The 19,226-nt window shown below is 42.7% G+C and overlaps 1 protein-coding gene across 1 annotated transcript in view; it reads left to right on the forward strand.

Annotated features, from left to right (window-relative positions):
- Positions 1 to 13,187, forward strand: part of SEL1L2 (SEL1L2 adaptor subunit of SYVN1 ubiquitin ligase) — a gene marked incomplete at both ends in the record, with an annotated part of 111,175 nt that extends 97,988 nt beyond the window's left edge. Inside the window, 5 exons of the mRNA XM_082856803.1 lie at positions 796 to 961; positions 1,074 to 1,148; positions 5,268 to 5,440; positions 12,798 to 12,926; positions 13,068 to 13,187. Coding sequence (XP_082712929.1) covers positions 796 to 961; positions 1,074 to 1,148; positions 5,268 to 5,440; positions 12,798 to 12,926; positions 13,068 to 13,187 — 663 coding nt within the window. The remainder of the gene's footprint in view (positions 1 to 795; positions 962 to 1,073; positions 1,149 to 5,267; positions 5,441 to 12,797; positions 12,927 to 13,067) is intronic.
- Positions 13,188 to 19,226: the final 6,039 nt, after the last annotated feature.

Below are 19,226 nucleotides of genomic sequence, written 5' to 3' on the forward strand. Positions count from 1 at the left end.
TGTAGCTCACTTCTTCCCAGAAAGCCAGGTCCTTAGGTTTTTCTGATGATTTGGATGACAATTGAGAAAGTGAATTCTTTCAGCCTGGGATCGTGATGCAGTTTTCAAAAGAAGGCTTTTAGGACCTTAATGTCCTTCATTGATTTATGAAACACTTCCCCTGCACCAATATAAATACCTTCCTGTTGCAACCTGGCCCCTCTGAAATTCGTTTCAAAACCTGCCAGCTAATAATCTATCTTTAGATTTGCTCCTTTGCCGATTCCTAATGAATTATGTATGGTTAACCTCTTTTGGTTACATAAGGGCTATTCAACTAAGTTGCCTGTTGTCCCCACAGAGCTCTGCACACCTCCCTCACGGTTATGTCACCTACACCCTCAGGCACTGTCTTCCCTTCATTCTCTCTTCTCCACATCAGCTGCAGCCTTATAACGCACCCTCCCAGGGCAGCAGCATCCAGAAAATCCCTTTTATTAAAAAACAGAAGTCGTTACATTCTGTTGTCCTGCCAAATAGCCCCCAAGTCAGAAAAGTTCATTTACACCTATTTAAAACAAGCCTCAGGAAGTGTAAGCTCAAGACAAAAAAAAAAAAAAAAAATACACACCTGTAATCTTCATGCCTGTGAAAGGTATTAACACCTCACCCTAAATAATTTTCAAAAGCCATGCTTTAGACCTAAAATCCTTGCCTGACCAGCCAGCAGGAACTGAAGACTGAGGTTATTTATCGTTTACCTGGAATGAAGTGTGTTGGCTAACTAGTCTGCTTGATTTCTCTTTGTATATACAGCTTTATAAAGGTGTCTGTGAACTAGGCCACTGGGCTGAGAAATTCCTGACAGCATACTTTGCCTATAAGAATGGCGATATAGATTCTTCTCTTGTTCAATATGCACTACTTGCAGAAATGGGTTATGAAGTAGCTCAAAGCAATTCAGCATTCATTTTGGAATCTAGTAAGATACGTTAAAATTCTCTGCAATTCCCCAATCATACATATGCATATATGACTTTACTGTAGGGGTATTTTAAGCCTTCCTAATGGAATGTCTCCTTTTTTTTTTTTAGAAAAAGCTAAAATCCTTGAAAAAGAGAAGATGTATCCAATGGCACTTCTCCTATGGAATCGAGCTGCCACTCAAGGTACAGAACTCAGATAAAAATGAGCACTATTTGGCCCCTGTCCACTATTATTCATCTGATTTGCTCTGGCTGAGTTCTTGGGCACATAGGCAGAAAGGTGCAGAATATCTAGCAGGTGGTATTTCAAACTGATGTTAGGGTCAGTCTTTGGTTAGAGGTCATTTCCAGGAACTTCTTTTGTTATTCTCAAGGTCTCCAGTTTAGCAAACCATAGGAATTTTTCTACGGCTCTGTCTCCATGACACCAGAACGGTTGTTTGAAACATGGCAGTTTTACTCAAGAAATCAGTTTTCTTGGTCTGGCTTCAGTCACTCATTTGCTGAGTTTTTCTAAACTTATCAGAGATATGACCTATGTTTCAATGAGTTTATACAGGTTAAATTACTTATGGCTCTAAGACTTGTTTGATTTTTCTTTTAGAATATCACATTGAGGATTACCACAAGCTTCAGATCTCTATTATAACCATTAGCATGGTAGCATCAAGGGAAAAAAAGAATTAATTAGCAAGATCCTCCCCCCTGCCGTAGGGAGCGCTGGTGGGAAAGCAGTGGCAGGTGGCATTTGCATCACTATGTCTCATTCCATTCTTTCCCTAAATTATGTTACTAATAGCAGAGAGATTCTGCAAAGCTGTCACTATTGGCATTTGGATATGTGAGGTGCTCTCTTATGGTAAGAGAGCAATTTTACTTCCAATTAAGTTTCTTAAAATTGTCTCAGGCTAAGGCCAAATCATCCCTTTTCTATAAGAATTGAATGGAATAAAAACAATTCTCAGCTGATGCTAATATGAGGCAGAAGCAAAAGTCACAGTGGTGCCTTCTCAGGTCCAGCTGAGCTGGTACTGCAGCAGCAAGCCATCTGTGTGATTTTAGTGAGAAATTCCCTAAAAAAAGAAAAGTCTCTGTTTTCTAAAATGTTTGGAGTAAGGAAACAACACCAGCAACCCCTCAGCTATGGCAAATCATCTGAATTGTAACAAATACAGGTTTATTCCAAGCCAGGAAATGCTGTGGAAATTGCACTAAGGAAAAGAGACATTGAAAATGAGAGGACATTAATATTAAACAGAATTCACCAATATAAAACTGTCAGACCACTAAAAATAATTGTGTGTCACCAGAGAGGTCAGGCATGATTGTCCCCAAAGATGTGGTTGCTGAATGGCTGTCTTGAGCTTAGGAAATCTAGTAATGGAAGTTAGGTTTCCAATCAGTCATTGGCGATGTTTCTTCCAGGAGTGTGAGGAGGGTGCTGAACCATAAGGACTCAGCCACCAGCCTGTGACTGTGAAATTGGAGGGGAAATCCCTCCCACTGTCTAGTGACCCCCTAGGAGCCTGTCAGGATTGCCACATGACCCCACCCCCATCAGCCCCCTAATTAGGGTGGAGCTGAATCCTCTGGAGAATCTGCTTGTTCACAACATTTCATTCTTAGAGACCTCAGGGGTCCTGCTTTACTGCTTGCAAAGCTTGAAAATGCAGAGTCCTGTTCTTTTGTGGCTATGGTGCAGAAGGAATCTTCGGGTCAAAGGAAGATAGCTTTGGGCAAAATTAGAAATGGAGTGGGCTTCTCTTTAGAGCTCGAGGGGTCTCTTGCCTCTGCAGGCCCCTCTGAGCCCCTCTCCCGGACGTCATTTCTATGAGGTCTTACCCCGAGCTACCTGTACATTTTGAAGCACCTGAGAAGCAAACCCTGACAACTAATATCTTTTGCAGCTTAAGAAGTTTACGACGTTACTTCTACTCCAAGAAAGCTAAAGGCGGCTCATGGTATTACATTTTGGTATAGGGTCCCAGAAGACTAAAAGAACTTCAGAATCCAAAGGAATCAATTCCAAAAAATGTTAGGCTTTGCGTTAGGCCAAATGGGAAGAAAAACTTGGAAGGAGTCCTATAGCTCTTAATGATACACATCAGACCATACCACACAGGGTACTTTGCCCTTTTCCAAGTAAGCCTAGACTGTGCCAGCGGGGTTAGCCACAGCTGAAGTGGATGTCCTACATGAGCATTCCCTCATCTTTTCAATCAACATAGCCCTAGTGAGTGGAAACATGGGCCCCAAAGAGACGCTTAGAGGTCATCCCTAAGTGGCCTTCAAAAGACTGAAGTCTCATATCTTAAAAAGTCACGTGAATTTTTTTCTACTCTTGAATATTTTCATGTTTGTTGGAAACTAAGATTGTAAAATACTTAACATCTGGGGGAAGCATTTTCTAAAAAGTTTCCTACCCTGTCTATCCATTCATTCCATAAATATTCATCAAGTACCATTCTCATCCTGGTACTGTATCAGTGATCAAGAGCTTCAAAATTCTCTCTCATGAAAGAGAGAGAGAAAATAAACTAGTAAACAAATAAGATAAGAGAGATACATGCTGTGAGGAAATAAAACATGGAGATGGGATGGATAACTACTGGGATGTAGTCTGACAAGGTAGTCAGAGAAGGCTCTGGAAGGGAAGCGAAGTTTGCAGTGAGACCAGAATGATGAGTCAGAGGAACTGCAAACATGCCAGGCAGAGGGGCTTGAAGAATCTTACTGCAGGGATGCTGAGGCAAGAATGAGCTCGGTGTGTTGAAGGAATATTAAGAAGGCTAGAGCATCCCAAGAAAGTGACATGTGGTAAGCCCAGCCAGGGAGGCAGAAGACAGATAAGGCACAACTTGTAGGTCAGGTAAGGAATCTGGATGTTATTCCAAGTGCAAAGTGAAGCGCTTGGGGGTTTTAATACAGGGAATAACGTGATTTGATTTTACATTTGAAAAAGATCATCTTGGCTGTTGTGTGGAGAACAGATCGAAAAGTGTAGCTAAAAGCACATTTTGGAGGCTGCTGTAGTATTCCAGGCTTAGACTAGATGGTGGAGGAGCTGGAGAGAAACAGGTGTGTTTTAAAGGTAGAACCAACAGGATTTGCTGATGGATTTGATAATGAAAGTGAGGGGAAAGAACTGGGAATAATTCCCCTAGATTTATGGCCTGAAAAATGGTGGTGCTGGCACTGATAGAAGAAAGGAACTGATGACTTTGTTTGGGGGAAGGGGTAGCAGGGAGTTAAGAATCTCTAGTGGATGTTTTAAGTCTGAGATCCAGGCAGAGAAGTCAAGAAGGCAGTTGTAAGAATCTGGGGCTTAGAGAGAGATGGAATATAGATACAAGTTCAGAAATAGGAAACATAGAGCCATGGAACTAGATGAGATCACCTGGAAAGAGAGTTGAGATAGAGCAGAGTGGAGGAGAGAGGAGGGGAAGGGAGGAGAGGAGAGAAAAGAAGGGAGAGGAGCTGGGGAAAAAGGAGTCAGTAACGAGCCCTTGATATTCCAACATTTAGAAGCTGGGTAGAGGAGGAGTCAGACAAGAGTTTGAAAAGGACAGGCCTCTGAGGCAGGAGGGAAGTCAAGAGAAGAAAGGGCGTGGGCAGACAGCACCAGTGATTCCAGTGCTGCTTAGTGGTCCAGTGAGATGAGGACAAGAAGTGACCAGGGGATCTGGCTGCGTGGAGGTTATCGACCACCTTAAAAATAGCAGTTTCTTGGAGGAGGGAGCAGCAGCCAGAGTGGGGTGGGTTGAAGAGTATGTGGGAGGAGAAGCTTTGGAGACAGTGAGTGTAGAACACACTTTTGAAAAGGCTGAGTGTGAAGTGAACAGAGAAATGGGGAGTAGTTACAAGGAGAGGCCATGGGATAAAGGTTTGGTTTTGTTCATAGAAGATACCAAAGTGTGTTTGGATGACTCATGGGACTAGAACAGGGGCAGAAACTGGTGATGCAGGAGAGCAGAGCTTCAGGAGTGAAGGCTAAGAAAAGGAAGGGTGGGATCCAGTTTCCCAAGAATTGACCTACCTTCAAAAAATGAATCTAAAAGGTAAAATTGATAATTTTTTATTCTTTAAGAACATTTGTACTATACGGTGGAAGTTATCCTACAATAAAGACAGCTAGCATTGTGTGTCATATCCATAAATCATATCTAATTCTGATTCTGGGATTCGAGTGTTTTTTTCCTTTTTTATATAGATTATCATTAGGCTGATACTAATGATTTACTAGGAGCTACACATGAATCATTTGAGTTATTATTCTCCTTCTCTTTCTAATATTTCTATCAGGCAATGCATTCGCTAGAGTGAAAATTGGAGATTACCATTACTATGGCTACGGGACTAAGAAAGACTATCAAACAGCAGCCACGCATTACAGCATCGCAGCCAAGAAATACCACAGCGCACAAGCCATGTTCAACCTGGCCTATATGTATGAACATGGTTTAGGTATCGCAAAGGTAATTGTGCTGGTAATAATCCAACCTAGTAACGGCAGCTGTACAGGAAGGAAAATTTATAATGTTTTACATTTCATTGATGTCATCAATGTAGAGAAAAAGACTTAATATTTGCTGAGTCCCTCCCACATGCCAACACATATTATGTATCCTGATATAACCCTATGAGGTAGAATTTATTTTCTCCATGACGCCCAAGGATGGAACTAACGAGGAGAATAAATCTAGTCTTGGCCAATTTGATTCATAGTAAATTCATGCTTTTTCCAGCAACACTAGTAGGCCCTGCCCCCACTGCCTTCCACCCACAGGCCTTTTTCCATTAAAATTTCCATTGACTCACAAGCTCTCAGTAATAAGGAGAAAGTGAGAATGAGATCAGAGCTGGATACAGAGGTGGCATTAATCCAGAAACGTCTTTTGAAACACCCACTGTGTACATGACATAATGCCGAGTGCTCTAGAGAAGCCCAAGAAAACAGATCTCCATCCTTCAAAGACTACACCCGACTTGAGGAGATGAGACGTATTCATTAAGAGGGCTAACACTACAAGGTGATAGCGGGTAGATCCTTCAGACAGTCAGTGTAGTTAAGGCAGAAGATGGCATTAGGGTCTGACAGGGTGAGAAAGGTGATTACGATAGCCAGGTGTTGGCGTGTTATGTATACCATGTCATTTAAGTCACATAACCACTCAATGAGACGCATCCTATCATTGTCCTTGTTGTTTGCATCAGGAAATCACAGTGCAGGTTAAGTCATAGGGCCGAATTTGCAGGGCTCATTGGTGGTGGAGCCATCATTCGAACCCAGATTTGGCTGACCCCACATTGCTGCTGGAAAGAGTTGGGCCCGGCACTTCCTTCCAGTTGTGATAGTAACGGAATTATTGGTGGGGAATTTCCTAGCTGACAACTGCTCATGTGCACACGGCTGCAAGAGCTTCTCATTCAGGTGCCAACAATCCAACGGTACAGACCCCTGCCTTCGGGTGCTCTCCTGTGCCTGCCTCTTGACGGATCACTTTTCATCATCCCCAGAACCCTAAGCAGTAGAAAGAAGGTCAAATCCAAATGCAGTCTGTTTTCCCCATTCCTAGCAGGTGCAAGCTTCCTGTTTTATAACATTGGGGCGGGCAGGACTGGATCGAATAGCTAGAGTGGATGATCCTTTGGATGTTATTAAGCCACACTCCCTTCCCCTCCAACTGTCATCCACATCTGTAAAACAGAACAGTGATACAAGCCCTGCCCCAGGCTTTGAGGATAAAACCAATAAGCCTTTGTGAAAGGGCTTTGTAGTGAAACAGTGTGTGGAATGACTTTTTTTAGATCAGAAGAGAATGTGAGCGATTGCTAAGTAAGGCTTCAAGAGGATTAAAGCTTTTGTTCACCATTCCCCATGTAAAACATAACAATATTGGTGAGAGGAGCATTGTCTGTATAGGATAAAAGTGACCCCACCCCATGGGTTAAATTCAGATTAGCTCTCCTGCCCCCATATGAATCCAGAAGGACTTAACAGCCCCATTGTCCTCACAGTGAGGTCATTTAGCAGTGACTCCCTGGGGTGGGGAGAGCTGTCCTCTCAGGACACAAGGCCGACTACACAGCCCACTGTGTCGGGTGTTCAGTTTTCCTCCTTCAAGTCACTGCTGGCTCTCTCCTAGGCACTTTCTTCACAGTGTCCAAAAGCAGTTGTCGAGACATATATTTCATACATCTAGAAAAACTTTGAAGTTTCTCTCTAGCCACATTTCTGTTCTTTTCGGTCAGGGTTCTTGTTAAATCGTGGGTAGTTCATTTTGATCAGTCTCTCTGTCACAGATAAATTTTTTCCTACAGAAAGTCTCTACATATAGAAAAAAAAAGAGGCTGCGCTTAACCTCAGACCTGGACATGGGAATTTTAGAATTAGTTAATGAGGGAATTTTAGATTTAGTTAATTTAGTTAATGAGGGGCCATTGCTCTTTGTCTTTATTAATTTCTTTTGTTTAGCAATTAGTAAAATAATTACCAAGTACCCAGGGGCCAAGTTTATTAATCTTTCTATCTCGTAGTCAAATTAATGAGGAATATCACCTCTTCTAATTTTTAAAATGAATATGCTGATAATTGAAAGTCCAAAGCTTGTTCCATTTATGGTTAATGAAAGCAAGGCAGTTAGAACAGGTTTTCATAGCACCCAAGACATCGAGTAATTATGCATGTCTTCAGCAAGGCTCTTCGCAATCCTCTCTATTAGTTAAACCTCATGCAAACCAGTGGGACAGGTGAGTCTAACATCATTACCAGGATGTCTCTGAGAATCAAAAAAAGTTTTGGTAAACTCTGAATGTAAGCCCCCTGGAAAAAGGAAGTAAGGTATAAATCGACTCTTGGTAAATCAGTGTAAAAATATGGGTCATTATTTTTCTCATTCGTCTTTAGGAAAGGATTTGGGACTAGGGTGATGTAGGTCAATTATCCCAATAGCTTCACTGAGAAACATCTCATTCCCCAGTTTCCGCCCTTGAGTTAAGCTCACTTGACTTAACTGTGGACCAGGACTGACTGTACCATTGTTTTGGGAACACAAAATAATACCTAGGGAGAAACTGAGAGATGACCTGAACTAATTTAGAAATATAAGCACTCGGCTCACAATTTGTTATGAAACTCCTTCTCAATTTATACTTGATTCAGAAGTCCTTCAAAAATTTAATAACCATGAAAAAAACCTGTTGCCCATCCTCTCCTGCCCATTCCTTCTGGCCTTATCCCGGTTCAGGCCAGAATTTCTACTTGTTGTAAAGGATTCTCAGGGGTCTCCCATTCTAGTGTTCTTCCTTGAACTGTGTGGCCAGAGAAAGCTCTGTCCACCAAAGATTTACCACCAACAAGAAACATCCACACTTGACTGTTGAATGTGTTAAACCATTGAAATTTGGGGGTTTATTGGTTGCAGATGTTAGCATTACTTTAGTTAACACACAGTACAGCTAACAAAGCCCCACTGGGTTATTCTGGATAAAGTATAACTCTAGTACTGCTACCCCTCCACCACACTCCTCCCAAAAGATGCACACACACATGCACACAAATACAAGCCAACAAACACAAAACTAAAAGAATCTTACTGACTTTCTATTGCTTAATGAAGTCCAGACTTCTTACCCTGGCATTCAAACCCTCCCTGACCTAATCCATCTTGACAATAATGGCTTGATATGCCACTATTTCCCTATATATCTTCTAGACTGCTTTTCCTTTCCCCGCAAGACCTTGAACTGCACCCTCCTGACCTTAGGTCACATCACCCCATTTGTTGGAATGATCTTCTCCCACATTTTTGCCCATTGAAGACCAATCCATTTTTCAAAGAATAGCTCCAGTATCATCACCTCTATGAACCCTTCAATGAAGCCCTAGATTTAAAAGACATCTGCTTCTAAACTACCATGGTAACGTGCCTTGCTTTTCTTCATTCATTTATTTACTCAAATATTTATCAAGTCCTTGTTTTGTGTCAAGAAGCATTGTGTCAAGAAGGATCCAAGAACAAGACACCCTTCAAAGCGTTCATAGTCTACTGTGGAAGAGACACGTCCATAACTAAAGTGAAAGCCCAAAATGATGTGCATGCATGCACACACAAGTGAAATACTATAAACTTGTTAAAGAGGAAACCATTCAGGTAGAGGAATCAGTACTGTCAGATTCTGTTCTAAAATATTTTTGTAACATAGAGTATAAGACACACATGATGCTCTTTTTATGTTTTCATTTTTTTCCTTTGTTTTGTTTTTAAAATGGAAGAAAGCAGGTATGTTTTAAGATACTGACTAGAAAATCTATCTAAATTAAGAAAAAAGGTGAGAGGAAATTACCCTTGGAAATGAGTTTCAATATATATAGTTAGACCTACTAAATAACACATTTTTTGGATCCTGCAGGGAAAACAAAACCACATCTACTGAATAAATTATAAGTAGATCTGTCAAAAATAAAAGTAATTATGGCACGAAGCATTTTTATTTTTTTCATTTGTCTGGTCTGACCTCCTATTGAGTGTTAGAGCTGAAGCTTTAAACACCAGAATAGAATTATTTTCTGGAAAGGCCAAACTAAAGTTTGACATTAAAATGGCCCCCTCGGAAATATGACAGGACAAAATATACATCTCTTAGAAATGGTCATAACCTTTCTTGAAATACATGTCTATTATCTAATGAAATAATCAGAAATGTGCAAAAAAATTTGTGTGTGTATACCTTTATTTATTAGAAAAAAACCCTACAAACAACCAAAATACTCCAAAATAGAGAACATGTTATATAAACTATTGTGTGGTGGTATACTACTCCATTATATACTTTATGGCCTAGTGACTGAGTGAGCAGGCTAGGAGCAGACTCTCTGGATTTGAATCTCAGCTCTGCCATTTACAAGTCATATGAATTTAGATAAGTGACTTAACCTCTCAGCGCCTCAGTTTCTTCATCTTTAAAATGAAGTTAATAATATCATCTGCCCTACAGAATTGTAACAGGGTTTAAATAAATGACAGTGGTGAATGTCACACAGTAAATATTTAATAAGTACTAGCCATTATTATGAAATACTGTACAACCATTAAAAATAAAAATATTATAGGCTAAAGGAATATCTTAGGACATGGTATATTTTTTGAAATACATCGTTAACTTAAGAAAACAGAAGGCAAAGTATCATACAGAATGAAAAATTCCTAAATTAAAAGTATGTATGTATGAATATATACAAAAACACTGGAATGCTGAAAGGATGTGTATGAAATATCAGTAGTTACCTCTGTACAGTGAGATTGTGGGTGTTTTTTCCTTATTTGTTCACCTCTGTATTTTCAAAGTTTCCTCTAATTAACATATTTATAATAAGAAAACAAGAATGAATTATTCAAAAAACTACATCTGTCCCAGTATAAGACATTTTTGATGACACCCAAAGATACGGGGCTGGAAAACTCCTGAGTCATGTAACTGAACAATTTTCATAAACCAGATCCTTTATTGCTGGAGAATTCTATGGCTTTGAGTTATAAGCAGCTTTTGAACATGTGAGCATAGGGCGGTACTTTGGCACACCTGACATTAGAGTCAGAAACACTTAAGAAGTCTGTAGATAGGTTTATATAATCTCCTAAATCACTGAATTTAAAGCAAAATAAACTCAAACGTACCACAGAGAAGTTAAATGTAAGTGGACTGGATGTGCAATGGACTTAAATAATGAACCCTAGCCATCATCAAAGCACAATTTATCACGGGGAATTTTCTTTGTGTGAATGGTTTGGATTTTTTTTACTAAGTAGGATCAAAGAACAAGCAGTCTTTTCTAGAGTCTAGTAATAAAATTTCTTTTATATGGGTTGCCCTAATTAGACAGAAGGGTTTAGGATTTTCTTTCTCTGCGAATTTTAAAGAAAGACTTTCCTATTGCACCCCACCCCCATTGCGAATCGTGAGGCCACCTCGGCCGGGAGCCAGCTCATCCCACTTTAAATGGTACTTCTCTGCTATTTTTCATTATAAGCTAAGCAACTGAATTGTGATGTTTGTGCCTCAAGAAATAAATTAATAACTCTTGCCTGCCTCAAATAAGAAGGAAGGAATGAGATTTTGACAAAGGTTGCCTCTCCTTGAACGTCCCATCCAAGTTAACATGCCTGTCACGTGTGGAGGTAACACCGCTGTTGTGATCTGTAGGGTGCTTTCAAGTGAACACCCTCTGAATTTGTTGGAATCAGAGACACAATTTAGAGTTTTTATAACATCCATTTTCTCTGTTGCCAGGAAGATTTGTTTGGAACAGTCTCCTGAATTTTAATTATTTTAAGCAAGCATTATTCCTCTTTCTCAAACAAATACATTTACCAGTCCACGAAGCTTTGGAAAAAATTAAGAAATGACAAGCAAAACATAGCTGAGAGGACACCACCCAAGAAATGGGTTTAGCAGAGGCCTCAAGGATTCACAACTCTTGAACCCTGTGTAACGGGGGTCTGGGAGATGGAGAGGAGAAACAGAGAGATACTGGATGAGCACAATTTGTGAAAAATCCCTCTTCTTCCCCTTCTTTTGAAAAGAATCCACAGGCACCCAAGCAAAGTATAATCCTGGCACTGGCCTAGGGTGCTTCAACCTTTAAAAGCAATTCTACTTAGCCTTTTCATTACTCGGTTTGGGAAAACAAAGCAAATATAAAGCAAACAAAAACAAGCCGTAAGTAGGTGAAAATGAAAGATTTTTGATCTACCATGGCGTAATTTAATGGGGAAAAGCAAGTTCCTAAAAATATAGTACGTCATTTATGGAATCAAATTCCAGCCTGAGAACGAAAATAGTTTATTCACTCATTCCTCGTTTATTCACTCATTTGATAAGTATTATCAAAGACTTGCTATGTGCTTAGCACTTCATTAAGCACTAGGAATTCAGGGGTGAACAGGCAGTGCAAGCCCTTGTCTTCAGGGACCTGGAGACAGACAATGAATAAACAAATCCCATAACTTCGGGTATGGTAAGTACTCGGAAGTCACTATCTGTATTGCCATTTGTTTGGGGAGATGTACTGTTAGTGTCTGTTCTCCTGCCCCTTTAATTGGAATTATACTTAAGGTCTGGTCCAGAGATATCCAAGAAAGCTCTTTGGAGTCTGTGTTGGTTTTCTATGGCTGCTCTAACAAATGACCACAAATTCAGTGCCTTAAAACCACACACATTTATCTCACAGTTTCTGTAAGTGAGAAAGCAAGGTGAGCTTGACCGGGTCCTCTCTGTAGGGTCTCACAGGCTGAAATAAAGGCTGTGTTCCTTACTGAGGACTCTGGGGAGAAACCTGCTTCCAAGCTTATTCAGGTTGTTGGCCAAATTCAGTTTCTTGTGCTTATAGGACTGAGAGCCCCATTTCCTTGCTGGCTGTCCACATTCCTTCTCCTGTCTGCGTGGCCTCTCCACAAGGGCAGGTTGAGTCCTTCCCATCGCTAGAATCTCTGACTTTTCCTCTGCCACATCTCTCTGCCTTTCTCTTCTGCTCTCTGAGAAAACTCAGTGTTTAAGGGCTCATGTGATTACACTGAGTCCACCAGGTCATCCAGGACAATCTTCCTATCTTAAGGTCTGTAACCTCAATCACATTTGCAAAATTTGCTTTGCTATTGTAACATAACATATTAACAGGTTCCAAGGATTAGGGCATGAGCATCTTGTGGGGGCCATGGGGGAAGAGTGTTCAGCCTACCAAAGATAAGTTACTGTATTTCAAACTATGGATTCCATTTAATTTCTCCCAAAGAATCTGTACCTAATGAGTATGGGCTGTTCTTCTCTTTCCAGGACGTTCGCTTGGCCAGGAGATTATATGACATGGCTGCTCAAACAAGTCCGGACGCTCACATACCTGTGTTCTTTGCCCTCACAAAATTGGAAACTGTGCATTTGTTTCGAGATATCCTGTTTTTTAATGTAAGTTTGTCTCAAATAGGTCCCAAAAATCTCTGAAAACTCCAGTGAGCAACTCTTGGGAGATGGGATGGAGGTAGATGATGGTTCTGAATGAAGTGGGAGGCTTCGATTTATTTTTGACAGAATGTCTCTTGCCAGCAGTTTACCATGAGATGGAAATGGATGAAACTGGACAATACCCTTGGACCATACTGGGATTTATTTGTGATTGGCCTAATTGTTGCCGTGCTGATCTTCTTGCTTAGAAATCGCTACCTGTAGGATCTGGACCACAGAAAAAACCTGCTCACGGGGACCAGTTCACTTCAAGTCATCTTCACTAAATAAAAAATTTCCCCGTCAGACTCAGGAGTCTGCTGCTGATTTCCCATATAGGCCTGTGATGGAAAATGGACAAAGGTTGGGACCCATCCTCTGAGAAACCATTCCAGATCTCCTGCTTAGTTGAGGTGACCACTTGGGGAAGAGGGGATTGCTGGAGACTGATCACCTAAGATTTCCTTACAAGCTTCTCATCCTGGGGATCTAGTCCTGAGTTAGGGATAAAGACCACCCATTTTCACGTGGTTGTGACAGCCTGTCCCCTTTCGAGAGGACAAATGGGTTTCTTGGCTCCTACAGACATACTGAAGTTGGGAGAAGCGGAGTTTTGGGAGGGCAAGAACACAGATCCCTCAGAATGTGATAAAGGCAAAAATTACAAACAGATGCTTTGTCTTATGGGAGTGATCTGGTGAACCACATTCTATCTCCAATGAGCCGAAATTCCTCATGGCATTGCTGTGCCAGGGGGACTGACTCAGCATCCTCAGCCGGGGGCCTTCTATCAAAGCTCCCTTAGCAGCTGTGCAGTGAACGGCACCATTTGGGGTCTCTCCAGCTTGTACCCCTCTCTTCCATTCCTCACTGGACCCCTGTGGAATCCCCTTTGGAGTATCCATAAAGGGAGAAATTACCAGCCTCCTAGGACAGAGGCTACAGGGCCCAGTTCTTTGTTTCCTTCTGACAGGTGAAGCAGAGCTGCAGCCCAGTGCTGGGGACAGTGCAGGGAGAGAAGAGTGCAGGAGGCCCATGACTTATGTGAAGGGCCAGTCTTGGATCTCACCCTCACTGAGCCTCAGTTTCCTGATCTGCAAAGTGGGAAGATCTTCGAGATCTTAGAGAGCTGGTATGAGAATGAATGGGATAATGTATGTAAAGGCATTATCACAGGGTCCGGCATCTGGAATAAACTCCATAAATGGTAACTTGTAATATTCTCTAGAAGCTCATGGCAAGTTGCTTGGAATATGCGGACAGCTGAGTTGATAGCACTCAATGCGGTTTCAGTGCCCTGCAGTTGGTTCTCCAGCCAAAATGCTGGGTGTTTATGTAGGAAAAGATTGTGCTTGCCTACTTGAAAACCCAAACTAGGGACAGGAAAAGAGTTAATTAATAATGTCGATCGTGGGAATTACCTGGCAGTCCAGTGGTTAGGACTCTGAGCTCTCACTGCTGAGGGCCCGGGTTCCATCCCTGGTCGGGGGAACTAAAATCCCATAAGCCTCGCAGCACAGCCAAAAAAAAAGAAAAAATGTCAACCATGATCAGAAAGGGGAGGGAAATGGATTTGGAACCAAGCCTGGGTTTGAGGTCCAGCTCTGTCCCTTAGTAGCTCTATGACTTTGGGCATAATTTATCCAAACCTGTTTTTCCTCCATAACATAGGATTAATTCCTTCCTGACTGGAGATTTTTGCAATTTCAATTAGCCTGACATCACAAGTGCTTTGTAAACATTGTACACACACATACTAGCCACAGTCATTTACCTGGCCGTTGACTACCCAGGCTTGTCTGAGGTCCGAGTGTTTACAATTTCCTGACACAATCCCTAACTTACTAGAGAGTTCCAGTTCCAAAGGAATGATAAAAACCCCATTCACAAATGTGAAAGGAAGGAGCAGGCATCCAAACCTCAGGTCAGAGCCTAACGGACAGGAGGCCCGTGCAATTATCGCTCTCATGTGTCTGGAATGTGAGCACATCAGAGACGGGATAAGTGCAAAGAGGGGAGCGTGGAAGGTGAGCCCCAGTTCCAAGACTGGGTGAAAGATGAGCTCCTAGGAGGTAAAGCCTGTGAAAATAGCTGCAGGCGGGGTGGAAAGAGAGACTCTGCGGCTCGCTATGTAGAGTAGAACGCTGCCTGAAATACAGGAGCAAGGGCAGCGTGAGCTCATCAATTTCCTGTTTCAGCTCGTTGTTCCAAGTAAATGTGAGCCACAGGCTTTGAAAGAGCAAGTGGTTGGTTTAGGGTGTTTGAATCATTCAAACGTCTGTTTCTGGGCCTCTGCTCCAGAGCCTCCACTGTAGCAGCTCTCACCACCACGGCGCATGGACTGTACACCTGCCCGCACTGGGGCAGCTTTGCAGTGACTGACCACTGGTCACCGTGCACTATTCTGCACAGAGCCTTCACATAAGTGTCTCAATCAGAGTACTTTTGGTTGCAAGAAAATACACCGTGTCAGCTTCCCCGTGGTGTCCAGCCAGCCCAGCTGCGAGCCCTGTGAGAGTGGTGGCTAGGCCTTCTCACCTCTAGGTATCCAGGGCCTCAGATATAGTAGGTGCTCAATTAGCACTGGATGACCAACTTGCCCACACCCACCTTCCTCACATCCAACCTGGTCCAATCCACCCTCTTCTCAACACAAGCTCGTCACGAAGTGCACAATGACTCATGTTTTTATAACTAGCACAGCAGCTGGTCCTTCAGAGTTCCCAACTACAACGCAAGGGAGGTTAAAATGGAGTTTATCTGTGATTCATACAGTTTTCTCTCCTCAGGAAAACGGATGCTCTATACCTTTTAAAACTCCCGATGCCAAATTAAACCAGAATCTCTGGGGGTGGGAGCCAGGCAACAGAGCCCAGGTCGAGGTCTACTGTAACCCGCAACACTGAAATGTGCTCTAAACAAATTCGGTGTAAGGGGGTGACTCTGGGTTTTGCAAAAGACTCAGTACCGAAGACCCTTGGATGGAGAGCTGTGCCAGGGACGTTCACAAATGTACCTCCTGCAGGGTGGGTGCAGTGGCTGGGCCTCAGCTCTGCTGGGGTTGCATGAGTGACATCAGGCCTGCCGCAGGGCGCTGGACAAGACTCTGGAACATCTATGTTCCAGGCCTGTCCTCCAGAACCAGCTAATGACCTCAGGCATATCAGTCTCTCTGTGGGACTCAGATTCCTCAACTGCAAAATAAGAAAGATTTCTCTGATGTCTTACACCTCAAAAGTTTTATAATTCCAATCCAGCCTCTCAGGTATAACATTAAGATCTATAACAGAAAAACGCCTTAAAATCTTTCCATGTGTGGCAAGAATAGAATTACTTTTTAGGCTGTGAGATTATTTCAATTCTTAGCTTTTTTTCCTTTTTTTCCCGCCACCTAATTAATTTCATCCAGCATTGGTACCTGTGTTTTGATATGGAAGCATTTTTTGTGGTGTGTGCTTGTGTGAAATGAGTTATCCTAATTTGTGTTTTATTAATCAGAAAATAATTTCTAGGTAAAGATAAAGTGCCTCTGGAAAAAAAGAATATTCAATCTTCGCCTAATAGAATATTAGAGCAAATCTCTTATATTTGAGATTTGGATTTTGCCATAGAGGCAAAACAGCTGTCTGAGGTCCTATGACTTATTCTTTTTTAAAATGGAATAGTGACTCTAAGTGGCATGTGTTTATTAATCAATCTTCTTGTGTGAGCAAGAGGGATTTTATGTAGGACAAATGGTAAGCTAGCATCACAACAGCAGTCAATAATTTGTTCTTGAAAGCTTCTCTAAAATTCATTCTATCTAGGAAAATAAGAGCTAACATATCATGCTTATAATGTGCCAGGCACTGTTCTAACCGAATGTATTATTAACTCGTTAGAGCTTTACAACTACCTTCCCAGGAGGATACTGTATCATCTTCCCTCTTCTCCAGAAGAGGAAGCTGAGGTCAAGTAACTTGTCCAAGGCCACACAGCCAGGAGGACCAGGTCCAGAGTAGAGCTTTTAACCACTGCACTGGATTGCCTTGAGAAAGTTCATAAACAACTTTTGCAAGATAACTGAATGTTAAGTTTTCCTGCAACCATTCAAATTATTTAACAAGCCTTCACAATGCCAGGCATTGTGCTAGGCTAATGTTTCCCCAAACATGTTCAAAGTCTTTCAGGGTGCTCCTTGATAAAAGGGTTATTGGGTCATTAAGTCTGGAAGATGCCATAAAATATAGACTCCTCTGGGAGAGTCACAACAACATGAGCACATTAAAGATTCTGAGAAGTCTTATAGGATATATCCATTTAATTTTGTTTGACCCAGCTTTTCCAACCATATTTAGCTCCGGAAACTCTTCCTCTCCCCCTGCTCTAACCGCTACCTTCTTTTGTAGCACCTATTAACAGCACTCTGTAATCTGAGGGCTACTGCACCGGACATGTAAGTCATCTTATGAGCTTGGCTTTCCAAGCCTTCGGAAAGGGCATTTACGCTCTGCTGGGCAATGTACTAATGCGTCTAGGAATGGCGCATGTCAGCAGTTGAGTGGCTTACAGAAGGTAAGCTGGTTAGTGGTAGAAAGGGGATTCAACAGGCAGGTCTGATTTCATAAGTCATGCTGATCACGCTACCGGGCCACCCTGGTATCTAATGACAGCTGGACATCTTGCCTAGCCTGGAGACCTATCATCCCACAATATAAGGCCCAGTCATCTCTGTTGTAGGCCTTGATGTGACCTCACATCACGGTTCTAATCTTATTCTCCAGGACGAAGCCCTTCCCTGTTTCCTCCCTGTTTCCAGTCCACCTGCCCCTTGCTATCCGTGTCCATGTGCTGTGCATGATACCCAGATTCCACCGGGATAAGAGCTTAGCCTGGAATCCCAACCAAGTGGCTGATCCCTGGAATTTGAAGCTGAATGTGTCCGGTACCCACTGCCTGTCTTTCCAGCATCCCGCTGCTTGATGGGCTCACGGGGATCCCCGTTGTCTGCCTGGCAGCGAGTCCGTCTGGGCCATCTCTGCGGCTGACAGAACCCTGGTTATAGCAGTAGCACTGCTCAAGGGGTTGAACACTTAGCTGAAAGGCAGAACTTATGGACAGAAAACATCGTATAAAGTGCTAACGGAGATGGAACTCACAAAAGTTCAGGATGGCCTGGGACAAGAAGGCAAGATTAAGTTGAGCTGGATAACCGACTGAGCTGAGAGTGGAAGGGACCTGGAAGAGTTTGGAGGGCAGGCGGCTCCACAGGGACAGATCCCAGCACAGGGCTGAGCATGTGTTAGAGGATGGGGTCACCTGCCTGGTTCCAATATGCTGGTTGGGATGTATGTTTATGGGGGGGAGTGGAGACATGGAGAAAAGAGTGGTCTCTCACACAGAAGGCTCTGGCCTCCAAAAGAAGGCAGCGTGATAAAATTAAGTGCTTTGTCCCATACAAGACTGAAGTCACATATTGGCTCTGCCATGTATGTGACCTTGGAGAAGTCACAACCTCTGTGAACTTGTTTCTTCATCTGCAAGATGGGGACAGTGTAGAACTAGTATCTACTCGATAGGGAGCTGTGCTGATGAAATGAGAATTGAGAATGCTTATCAGAGGCTCAGCACACTGCCTGGCAGGAGCATAATACACATTGTTTTAAAAGGAGCGCTTGGCCAACCCGCGGCACCTTGGTACAGGGTAAGTGAAGCTGCTTTTGCTGAGAAGCTTAGCTGGCTTCAGATGAAATCTAAAGTTAACACTGAAGGGAAAAGAAGTCCCCAGATGTCAACATGGAGACTGAGAAACTGCAAGGATGGTAGGGCAATCCTGGCTACTTCTGTCTTGGGACCCAGATCTTGGGTTGAGCTGAATGCTTCTGAAATCATCCTGCTCGATGGCTCACAGCCATTTCCCACCGTAACGTAGAGGAGGGATGTCTCATGCTCCCCTCAGTGACAGGGGCTCCAGGTGGCCTTGACTCTCAACCAATGGGTGGAGGGTGGAAAAACATTTCGTTTGAAAAAGGCCCTCAGGAACTTTCTTGGAAGGCAGGCCTGTGGCCTCTTTTGAGATTTGAGTACCAAACCTGCAGTTCTACAGATGAAAATCCTGAGGTCAGAGAGATGGTGACGGCCCACGTGTCAGGAACCAGTAGGGCCAGGACTAAACCCAGACCCCCCGACCCCCAGTCCCTGCCCTTCCCTCTATTTCTGGGTTTTTGGCAAGGGCTGCCAAGTCCTCCTTTGGGATTCTCCTCCCCGCCGTCTCCTACTCCCAGT

Source organism: Leucopleurus acutus (genome assembly GCF_964270905.1).
Source record: "Leucopleurus acutus genome assembly, chromosome: 16".
Lineage (NCBI taxonomy): Eukaryota > Metazoa > Chordata > Mammalia > Artiodactyla > Delphinidae > Leucopleurus > Leucopleurus acutus.